This window comes from Triticum aestivum, chromosome 5B (assembly GCF_018294505.1).
Source record: "Triticum aestivum cultivar Chinese Spring chromosome 5B, IWGSC CS RefSeq v2.1, whole genome shotgun sequence".
Classification (NCBI taxonomy): domain Eukaryota; kingdom Viridiplantae; phylum Streptophyta; class Magnoliopsida; order Poales; family Poaceae; genus Triticum; species Triticum aestivum.
Window position 1 is genome coordinate 334,774,974 of NC_057807.1, and position 12,005 is coordinate 334,786,978.

The 12,005-nt window shown below is 52.7% G+C and overlaps 1 protein-coding gene across 1 annotated transcript; it reads right to left on the reverse strand.

Moving 5' to 3' along the window:
* Positions 1–7,610: 7,610 nt before the first annotated feature.
* Positions 7,611–11,067, reverse strand: LOC123111723 (receptor-like protein kinase HSL1). The gene is made up of 2 exons (XM_044532573.1): positions 8,484–11,067; positions 7,611–8,246 (listed from the first exon to the last, which is right to left on the reverse strand). Exons 1-2 carry the CDS (start codon positions 11,002–11,004, stop codon positions 7,897–7,899), a joined length of 2,871 nt encoding a protein of 956 aa, XP_044388508.1. The 5' UTR covers positions 11,005–11,067; the 3' UTR covers positions 7,611–7,896.
* Positions 11,068–12,005: the final 938 nt, after the last annotated feature.

Below are 12,005 nucleotides of genomic sequence, written 5' to 3' on the forward strand. Positions count from 1 at the left end.
CCGACCATGCAATGAGGGGCTAGTACTTAGCGCCACCAATGGACTCTTATGGCTAAGTGAAAGTACTAAAGTCGCATAGTCTGATTGCCTAGTTCACCTCGCAAGACGCCTCCTACATCGGACCAAGACGTTGGATAAAGTGTGGTCATGAGTTCCCGAACACCCCTGTAATATCTACGTGGGGGCTGAAGTCAATGACTGGCAAACTTTCAGACATATAAACAGCAAAATAGGAGGATAAACTAATAACAATAAAGCATAATCATACACCACGAGTTCGTTACATGACTCTTACAAACCGGACTCAACTACTCAAAGTTGTCATCCTTCGAACACTGCCCTCCACAATGCGGGCTCCCTCGAGGACCTCATCAAAGTACTTCTCCGGCCGCCGGTGCTCTTTCCCTTCAGGCGGCCCTGTGGTAGCAATTTTAATGGCCTTCATCTTTGCCCATTGCACCTTGACACGGGCAAAGGCCATCCGGGCGCCTTCAATCCAGGACGACCGCTTGAGGGGCGTCGATCCGAGGGAGCGCCTACACTAGCCTCTTCACGAGTCTGAAGTGACTATTAGGGATGGAGTCGGCTGTCCACAAGCAGACTATAACATCCTTCATGGCCAGTCCGGCCACCCTATGCAGCTCGGACAACTGCTTCAGTTGGTCGCTTAGGGGCACAGGAAGTTCTGGCGCAAGGTACTGCGACCAGAATAACTTCTTCGTCGAGTTCCCCTCTTCGGCTCGGAAGAATGCGGCGGCATCCGTAATACTCCCCGGCAGATCACCAAAGGTGCCTGGAGAACTCCAAACTCGGGTCAGTAAAATATATCTCTTACTACTATATCTACTCTGCATGATAAAGACCTTACCAGCCGCAATCTACTTCGCCTCTTGTATCTCCTGGTGAGCGCCCTGGGCATCAACCCGGGCCTCCTTCAGGCTCTCAAGATCTTTGGCGAGTTCAGAGGCTTGCTCCGAACTCTTATGCTCTAAGGACTCGCACCGTGCGATGGCGTCCTTGAGCTCCTGCTCCACTTCTCCCACCCGCGCCTCATGTCTTCGGTGGGTGGTTTGCTCTTCCTCCAGAGACTTGGCCGCCTTGTCCGCGGCCACCTTGCTCGCCTTTGCCTCCTTCTTGGATTTGGCAAGGGCGCTCTTGAGGGACTCAACCTCGGTTGTGCCAACTGCGAATATATTCACAACATCCTTAGTCAGTTTCAACCGACTACACACGAATATAATTTTTGGATATACTTAAATACTGCATACCTTGGGTTTCATCGAATCACTTGTTGGTACAGTCGAGTTCCTCATCGGATAGCCGAAGCTTCCGATTGAGCTCGGCAATTTCTGTGGCCTAGGCAGTAGCCGCTAGCTTCGAAGCCTGTCAAATATAAAATACAATGCATTAATATACTTGTTGATGATCCTCTGTTCGGATTGTTCTCATCTGAACAGAGTCTCAGGGGCTACTGTCTACACGTGGGCTTCACCTCACACATATATATACAGAATACTTATGAAGAATATTATGCCGATTACCTCGAAGCCTGTCAGTAGGCTATGGAAGGCTTCGGTCAGTCCTCTCTTCGCGGACTGAACCTTCTCCATAGCCGCACCCATAAGGGTGCGGTGTTCCTCTATGATGGAGGCACGTTCCAGTGCCTCCCGCATAGTGTCAGCGGCCTCCGGATTGACAGAGGCCACCAATGGAGCTCCCGCTCCGCCACCCTCCTTCGAAGGGGGATGGTGGATCCGAACTCGGTGTCGTACTGGTCTCCAAGACGGTGATTGGTGAGGGCCCGGATTGTTGGAACCTCCCAGCCTCGATGGTTGTGGGGGTCGCCGTGCCCCGTCCTATGACATCCGAGGTGTTGTCCTTGGCCGCCTTCCGGACTATCTCGTCCGCCCCTCCCCGGCCAGGAGATGGCCACTGGGATGACACCTTGGTGTCTTCCATGGCAAGGGGTGAGAGGGCGTGAGATGGGTCGTCACTCCGCCTCTTCACAGGCTAAAGAGTTCCCCGTCGAAGAAGAGGGGATCAGGATCTCGCGCGAAGGGCTAAAAAAGTATAAAGGAAGTTGGACATGACAAAGGCAGTTTAAAGTGATGATTGAATGAGTGAGTTTCTAATACTTACGTCTCGGCCAGGGGCTTCTCCCTTTGGACCCTCCCCGGGCTGTGTTCGGACTCCGTGTCCGAACTGTTTGAGAGGATCACTTGCCCTTTCTTCGGCGTCACCACCTCCAGGTTCTCGGGGGCTGTCCTTTTTCCCCTCCTCGTCTCGAGGGGGAGTCGCTCTCCGCCTCCTCATCATCATCCTCCTCCTCTTCTTCATCCTCGTCTTCCTCTCGGGAGGAGACAGGCTCGGCCTCTCTGGACATTGCTGCTGGAGGGCCCTTGCGGCAGGGCCCATTCTTGGGCCCCTGGCTCTTCTTCTTGGCCTTCTTCTCTAGCGGCTGATAAGGCGCCAAAACCAGCATCTTCTTCAGCTGAGGAGTGACTGGGTTTTCGGGCAGTGGAGTCGGACACTTGATCCGCTCCGACTTCTTGGTCCAACCCTGCAACGAAAGACGGGTTGATGAGTTCGGCATGGACCGAATATATATACATATAATTGGATATGTCTTTGGAGATATCGGATACTTACTGGAGAGGCCGGATACGCGATGTTGATGCCGATGTCTTCAGTCTCCATGGGCCAGCTGCTTTTTTGCGCCTTGAAAAGCAGTTTCCACATTCCCTCATGCGTAGCGCTGAGGAAGTGTGGCAGCATCCGCGGATCCTCTGGCTTGAATTCCCATATAGGGGAAGTCCGGTGCTGGCAAGGGAGAATGTGGCGGAAAAGCATGATCAGAACCACGTTGGTTAGACCAACGTTCTTCCGAGCACGTTGGTGATGCGCGTCTGCAACACTAGCGCCTCCGTCTGGGACCCCCAGTCGAGGCCCATCTTGTTCCAGGAGGTGAGCCTCATGGGGGGTCCAGATCTGAACTCCGGAATGGCCACCCAGTTAGGGCGGCGCGGTTCGGTGATGTAGAACCACTCCTGTTGCCAGATCTTCACGGTCTTCACGAAGGCCCCCTTTGGCCAAGTGGTGTTCGGCAGCTTGCTAATCATAGCTTCGTCGTAGTCCGCATATTGCCCGTCGACCACCTTTGGCTTCACGTTGAAGACCTTGAGCCATAGGCCGAAGTGTGGGCGGACGCAGAGGAGAGCCTCACACACGACTATGAACGCCGATATGCGGAGAAATGAGTTCGGGGATAGATCGTGGAAATCTAGCCCATAGTAGTACATAAGTCCGCGGACGAACGGGTGGAGTGGAAAACCTAACCCTCTAAGGAAGTGGGGAAGGAAGACGACTCGTTCGCCGGGCTCCGGAGTGGGAAGGACTTGACCTTTAGAGGGAAGCCGGTGCTTGATGTCAGCGGCGAGGTACCCTGCACTCCGGAGATCTGTTATGTCCTTCTCCATCATGGAGGAGGCCTCCCACTTGCCCTTGGAGCCAGCTCTGGCCATGGTCGGAGTAGGTGGTGGTGGTGGAGAGAAAGACAGAGACTTTGCGGGTGCAAAGAACTTGGGAGATTGGAAGGCTGAGGAGATGTGAAGGCGTGGGGAGGAAAATGGGGGCCCCTTGCCCTCTTATAGGCAGTGAAAATACCCCCCCCCCACTCGTGCCTTGAATCTCACCTATTCCCAATGAAGGTGTGTGCCGCAAATGGTTGGATTACCCAAATATCATTGATATGCAATCCCGTATTAAGTGGGCACGGTCTCTGTTTTGACGGGACGTGCCAATGAGGCGTGGCCTCGAAACAGGAACGCGGGAGTGAAAACGGTTCAAAATACCGAAGGGTTAAGTCCGACGCTTCGTCGAAAAGGTTGTCAGTAAAAGACACTATTCTTATTTTTTATATCCTGCCTTCGCGGCTAAGGGTTGTATTTATTATGAAAAGCCGGATACAATTCTTTTACAGAGGAAAGTCGATGTGTATTCTTTAAGGAGCCCGCCTTGCAATGCCGAAGACAATCTGAGCGCCGAATATATCATCATTGAAGACTGGTTCATGGGCTACTGTGGGAGTCCTGGATTAGGGGGTCCTCGGGTGTCCGTGAGTTGATGTGGGCAAGACTGATGGGCCGTCAAGATACAGGACAGAAGATTATCTCTCGTGTCCGGTGGGGTCATATGCGTGGATGGCAAGTATAGGTGTCCGGATATATTATTCCTTTTTGTAAAACTGACTTTGTACAACCCTAAAGCTCCTCCGGTGTCTATATAAACCGGAGGGTTAGACTGGAGACAGGATCACAACATTGTTAGGCTAGCTATCTAGGGTTAGCCGAACCGATCTTGAGGTAGATCAACTCTTGTAACCCCTATACCCTCAAATATAATCAAGCAGGAGTAGGGTTTTACCTCCATTAAGAGGGCCCGAACCTGGGTAAACACCGTGTCCCTTCTCCATAGTTACCATTGATCTTCAGACACACAGCTTGGGCCCCCTTACCCGAGATTTGTCGGTTTTGACACCGATACATACAGCTACACGTTGTTTGGTTGCCTGCATGGGGTATGATTAAGAACTAGCACTTGCAGTTAGCACACAGGGTTAAGAGCGAGCAGAGGAAGGGAGAGAAGAAATGCAGTGTGCGCCGGACCATGGCGACTGCGGTGGATAGTGGCCGTGGCGCCGTGTCCGACATGACAAGCATGGAGTCGTGGGCGAGCGACCCAGTCGGCGGTACGGTGAGCGACACCGTCGGCGAGCTAGTTGCGGTGCTCGCGAAAAGATAGTGGACAGGGGAGGAGAATGCAGTGCTCGCTCCATGGTATCGTCCGCCCGGTGGGACGAGAGAGGAGGCCGAGATGATCGACACCGGAAGCGACTCCAATGTAGTGGGACGAGAGAGAGGAGGCCGAGAGGAGGCCAAGATGATCGACCCCGTCGACGGCGCGGCGAACTGCAGTGTGCACGCCATTGCAGCGTCAGTGCAGTAGGAGGACGACAGAGAATAGGCCGAGATGAGCAACGCCGGAAACGACTCTAGTGTAGTAGGACGCGGGCAAGGAGATCAAGGGGACGGGCGTCGCCGTCGAGAGGGGCGAACAGGAGGGCTTTGAGCAGAGGACAGAGGAGCTCCACATGGTGGCGTCAATGCAGTAGACTGCTGTTCAAAGAGAGATGAAGCTACGATCGTCGAAACCAAAAACGTACAACACGAATGTTGTGAGGAACTGCGAGATTAGGCTGCTGGTCAAAGGAAATTTAAATGATCGATGGTGCGCGACGAATCTGACAAAATTCGTCCAGAATAGCTCCAAACGGAAAGACGAAATTAAGAACTTACGGCCGACGAAACTACGAACCGATCGCCTGAATGGAACCCTAGCATCGAGGTGCATCTTTTTCGTGTAGAGCATACCTCGAACCGAAGCACCGTTGTGTAGATCAGAGGGAGATTAGATAGGAGCTTACTAGAGGTTGAAGAAGACCTCAGGTAATCACCTCGCATCCCTCCCGTCTCCACTCGTGCAAGGGCCCGCTTGCTTGCGCTTGGCTCGGCCTGCCTCGCGAGAAACTGCCGATTCGAGCGTTTCCAGCGAGCCAACCTCTGGGCTGTTTTAAGGAGCGTGCGATGCAGGCCCAACAGTGAAACCAGGCAACCAAACAGGCCTCTGGCTTCCCGCGCAGGCCTGGTTTGGCTCTATGCAGGCAACCAAACATGCCCTTGATATTTTCTCTGATGTGTTTCAAGCCAGCTTTATCTGTACTGTCCTTTTTATTATTTTTTCTGAATTTTCAAGGGGGGGGGAGAGAACTCCCCCACCTGAATATATATATTGAGCCTGTTTAGGCAACACAATACAGCAGCAGGGGGTTGGGGACGGGGAACAGTTCCCCTACACTACACAAACACCTCACACACTTTTACAGATGCAGGATGCCAAGCCACACGTCAATGTGTCCACGATCGTCCATGGGGAACCGGCTGCGCCAGAGAACGGCGTCATCACGGCAAGCCTTCAGCGTAGCGCGGAGGGAGAGGGATTCCTGCTGGAACACCACCGCGTTCCTCCTCTTCCAAAGGTGCCAGCAGCATAACAGAGCGAAGGCATGCGGCGACGCCGCACCGACAGCCCCGGAGACGTCGAAGTGGTGCAGGGCACGGACTGTCGCCCCCGTGGTGGAGAGGCGCAGGGCACTCCAGAATGCCTGAGCTCCGCTGTTTTTAGTTCATGTAATAACTTTGTGGCGGTTTCTTTAATGGAAATCAATGAGGTGGCTCGTCGTTTTGAAAAAAACTGCATGTTGTCTACAAGTCTTTCTGAGTTCCGCTGTTTGTAGTCTTGTCCACAAAGCAGAGACGCACCATTTGCCCTTAGTGTAGGTCGGTCCATGCACAAAGCATAGACGCACCATGCATGTGAAAACATGCACAAAGGCGGAAAAGGCATTGCCTCTCCAATCATATGCTGATTGCACTTGTTCTTTTTTTCCCTCCATTTTGTGCTGTGTTGCATTTCACCATCATGGTTCAGCGATGGCTGCGCCGGCACTCGCGTCTCATTGGCCGCCGAGGACACCAAAATGTGCAGCAGCAGCAGCTCCACGACCCCTAGTGGTGTAGTCTTCTACTAGTGGATGCGCCCTTTTTTTGGAGAGGAGATTCGTGGAGCCCAGGGGCATGAAGTTCTAAAGATTCATCATGGTGTCGTCATCTCAATGGGTATCCATGCATTTCCTAACATTCAGGGTGCATGTTTCTCGTTCCTGAACTTTACTCCATCTGTATGAAGAAAACATAACAGCTCCGTCTGCATACACTCGTGCAAGATGGCTCTGGATCAGAAAGGGTAAGGAAGCACATCCATGCATGGTCGGAAAGCCTGGGCGGTGCAAAAACCAGAGAAAGCAACACAAAACAGAAAGGGCTAAACACTGATCAAACACACGCCATGGCACCATGTCAATTTATCCAATGAGAAGTTGCAAATTAGATCTCGTTACGCTGGTCCTACCAAGGACCTAGTATGTGCCACTGTGAAACTAAACACAGTTCTGTGTTCTACTGAACATAGGTTCTAGAACTGCATCTCAATAAAGTTCTTTGTCCCTATAAACTTGTGCGCAGTTTACCTGTCCCGGCGACCAATGATTTATGAGCTGCAAAGGCAGGTGAAACTTCTGATCCGTAGTCAAGGGGAGGCCAAAGAGTGCATAAGGGCAATGCTACCTCCAGCTTATGGTATGTTGTTACTACAGCAGCCATGGGTACCGGAGACTGATCAGAGGTTGCTTTACCAGCACAATCAAAAGGAAAACCGACCAAAAGAAGAAACGAGAACAGCAGTCAACAGGGACACCGAAATGCAATCACTACCACTAAAGCACTAAGCACTAATGCTGGTAACAGGGCTATCAAAGCATGCTTTAGATAGGACTTCTAGACTTCTACTCCTGTTCTGATTCATGAGTGCTTCATTCAGCCCACTGAGCATGGTAGCATCTCCATAAGTTGTTCCAAAGCATCTCCACGTCGAAAAGGCTGTGTGAAAAGGAAACAAAGTGCATTTTTCAGTGTTGGAAATGGAGGCAACAAAAGTTACAGCTAGTCACCACAAAAGCATCAAGCATTCTTTGCAACAACATCGGATCTCCGTCACAGATTGGTTGACAGCAACTGCACATTTCATTCGTTCATTCAGAGCAAAAGGTTAGCTTCCAGGCTTTTGAGTTTACCAAAGTGCACTTCTAAATGTTCAGAGCAAACTACTACTAGCTGCTATCAGCAGTGCACTTCTGAAGATCGAATATAACTCCTAGTTAACGGTATTAAGTACATGATCCAAGGAGTGCACAAAATTAGCATTATTCCTATCCATGGTTCTTCAGAGAGCAGGGGCCACCTCCTTCTTCACCTTCGGCTTGTTCTCTCCCCTAACCTCCTGCAGCATCTTCACCACAGCCCTCATCGGTGGGCGTTTGCTCGGAACGGTGTTGACGCACAGCAGGCCGATGTTCAGAACCTTGCACATCTCATCATGGAACTGGCCAACAAGCCTGTGATCAAGAACAGACTGCGCACCATGCTGGTCAACATTGTCACAAACCCACACCACCAGGTGCTTCTCGCCGATCTCTGGCGCCATGGGCCTCTTGCCGGTGACAAGCTCCAGGATGACCACACCGAAGCTGTACACGTCGCTCTTCTCTGTTACATGGAGAGTGTAGGCATACTCTGCAATGCACAAAAGAACAAAATCACACACACGATCCCTTCTAAAATACAAGCTTTTAGCAGTGGCACCAGTTGCACAAGAACAAAATTACCACATAATTATGCAGAAAATGTCATGTAAATGTAGACTGAAGTTAGGAAACGACAAGCTTCTACAAACCACAGCAGTATAAAGCGTGCAACATTTTTTATGACGTTTTAAACATGCTAGAAGCAAATCAGGCATCAAGAACTCACCAGGAGCAATGTAACCACAGGAGCCAGCAATGACCGACATGGTGGCCGGCCCATTCTCAATAGTCTTTGCAACACCAAAATCCGCAACCTTTGCGCCGAACTCCGCATTGAGCAAAATGTTGTTCGACTTGACGTCCCGGTGGACGACCGAGGGCACGCAGTCATGGTGCAAGTAGGAGAGGCCCTCGGCGGCGTGGACCGCGATCTTATACCTCGTTGGCCAATCCAGGATGCCGGCTTTGGCGCTGTGGAGCAGGTCCCCCAGGCTGCCATTCGGCATGTACTCGTAGACCAGCAACCGGCAGGAGCTGTTGGTCACGCAGCAGAAGAGCTTGACAATGTTCTTGTGCCTGACGTTGCCCAGTGTGGCCACCTCAGCCTCAAAAGTATCGTTCCTCTTCTTCTTGCTTTCGACGTCGCTTGACCAGAGCTTCTTGACAGCCATGGCCTCACCGCTAGGCCCAACGACCACCTTGTATACCTTCCCTGCCGCACCCTTGCCGATCACGTTGTTCTCGTCGAGGCTGTTCACTATGTCCATCTCACTGAACTCCACCTTGTGGAAGGATGTGAGGTCCCAACTTGACTCGTCAGCGCTGATTTCGGCGGCACGCTTCTTGTAGCTTCTGTACTTGTAGGTGAACCATGCTAAACCCATGAGCAGGACGACCGCGGATGCGGCGAGGAGGGAGACGATCAGGTGGACTCTGGCGGCCGGGATGGCACCGGGGTCGTCGTTGCCTGCGCATATCCCATGGCACAGGCCAGGGTTACCCAAGAAGCTCTGCTGGTACGTGGCACTGAAGAAGAGAGGCAGATGTCCATTGAGCTTGTTATACGACAGGTTGAAAGCAGAGAGCACGAGGTTCTGCAGTTGCACGGGCACCTCGCCGGAGAGCTCGTTCTCCGACAAGTCCAGCGAGTTCATCCGGTGGATTTCCCCAATCTCTGGAGGGATCATCCCGGCGAGGTGGTTGTGCGAAAGGTTCAGCACTGTCAGCTGCTTCAGCTGTCCAATCTCCCGTGGGATCTCCCCGGAGAGGGAATTATTACTCAGGTCCAGCTGGGAAAGCTCGGAAAGCTCGACGACCGACGGCGGCACCGGACCGGACAAGTTGTTGTCTGAGGCAAGAAGCTTTCGCAGCAAGGACAAATTCCCCAGCTCGGCTGGCAGAACGCCAGTGAACCGGTTGTCCTGTATGAGCAGGTCGAACAGGTTCTTGGCACCACCAATGGCAGGATCGACCGTGCCGGACAGAGCATTGGAACGAAGCTCGAGCATCTGGACAAGGGGCAATCCCCAGAATTCCGGCGGCACGGAGCCAGAGAGGCGGTTGTTCTGAAGCCGGACCCTCGTCAGCGTCCGGCATTGCCCCAATTCCGCCGGAATGGCGCCCTCGAACTGGTTGTCCAGCAGCATGAGCTGCGTCAGCTTCCCTGAAGCGCACAGCGTAGCCGGGATTGGTCCCGACATACGGTTGTCCGACATGTCCAGGAACCCGAGAGGGCAATGCTTCCCGAACTCCGGCGGGAACGGCCCCTCGATCTGGTTGCCGAACATCCTTAGATCGGCAAGACGCGGCGCCGCACCAAGCGACGCCGGCAAGCGCCCAGTCAGGTTGTTCTGGTAAATGTGCACGCTCTCCAGGCTTGGCGCGGCGAAAATGTCCTCCGGTATCTCGCCGGTTAGCCGGTTCATGGAGATGTCCAAGAACTGGAGCTTCCTGAGGCCCCCCAACCCCTCCGGTATCCTCCCGGAGAGCTGGTTCTTGTAGAGCTCCATCTGGACCAGAGAACTCAAATTCCCAATGCTTCTGGGTATCTCGCCGGAGAGGGCGTTCATCGAGAGGTCCAGATTGACGAGATTCCCGAGGTTTCCGATGGAAGAAGGGATTTCACCGCTCAGGGAGCAGTTGGCGAGAAACAGCTCGCGGAGGTCGGCGAGGTCGCCGAGCTTCTCCGGCAACGGCGACGGTGTGAACGCGTTGTAGGCGAGCAGGAGCTCCTGGAGGGTGCTGATGTTGGCCAAGAACCACGGGAACTCGCCGGAGATGGAGTTCTGGACCAGGTTAAGCACGACGAGCGACCGGAAGCCGCCGCCGTAAACCGGCGGGACCTCGCCGGAGAAGCCGTTCCCGGCGAGGGTGAGGTTCAAGAGTGCCGGGAGGGCGGCGAGGCAGGCGGGCAGAGGGCCCACTAGCTCGTTCTGGGAGAGGTCGAGGTGCTGCAGGGACCTCAACGAGCAAAACGAGGCCGGGAAGCCGCCGGCGAGGGAGAGTTTGCCGAGGTAGAGCCCGGCGACGGTGGTAGATTGCCCGGCGCACAGCACGTGCGGCCACGCGCAGAGGGAATGGCTGGACTCCGCCTCCCAGACGGAGAGGGCGCCGGCGGGGTCAGAGAGGTCAGCCTTGGCGGCCAGGAGGTACCTGGCGTCGTAGGAGGCGACAATTGGGAGTGGGTGTAGAACTAGGAGACCGACGAGGGGAAGGAGGAGGAGAAGGAGGCGGTGGAGCGCGGCCATGGTTGGGGGCTTGGTGGGTGGAGAGAGTGGGGAGTGTGGGCAAAGGGGTTTTAAGGAGGGAGTTACAGGATTGGAAGCCTCCCTGGTTTTGTCAGCGCATTGTAGTAGGGTAGTGATACCATTGGGGAAGGAGAGTTGTGGATCTTGGCTAAGGGTACCAAATGAGGTACCCGGCATGCCATCGCCGGAGGGGAGGAGTTGGTGTGGAGCCGAGCCCCTGATTCCGATTGACGAGAGGTTGCATGTTGTGTCGAAAGTTGGCGCCAAGGGCGAAGCATGTGGTGTCATGCACACTTTGACACGTGTTTTTCACATTGGGTAACACGTGTCGGAGGGGGTTCATGCCATTGGTTGGCTTGAACTCCTTGTGAGCCAATGTATTTTGTTATGTTCAAGTGGAATTGAGTAACATTTATCGGCGGCAATTTTAGATGTCTCTGTTCCAACAAAGTGGGGAGCAAAAGGAAGTTGTGTCATTGATTGGCTTCAACTCTTTGCAAGTCATTGTATTTTATTGTGCTCAGATGGTGCCAAATGCGCACATTATTGGCATGTTGTTATGAAGATGATATGTGTTGGCAACATGTTTCGGCTTTCAATATCTTCTTTAAAGAACCAACGAAGTTATTGACATACCGGTTGACAAAAGTTGAGTTCCATGGACATGTCAAAAGGACAATAGTTATTATATCCATCCAGTGGCGTAGCCAGCCCAATACTCAGGGTGGTCCATTAATGAAAATATTTACATATGTTTATTTATTTTCAAAGAAATATGTTTTTACTACACTATATACAAGTTATGGGGAAATTCCAGAGTGGTCCATGGACCACCCTGGCCAATCCCTAGCTACGCCACTGTCCATCCAGATATTTCTTAAATATAATATATTCTACGCTACAAGGGCCATCATATAGTGACCATATTATCGCACAATATTTCAAAATAAGCTAAGAATACATTTGAAATAAGACATTTTTTCTCACATTCATCTCGAATT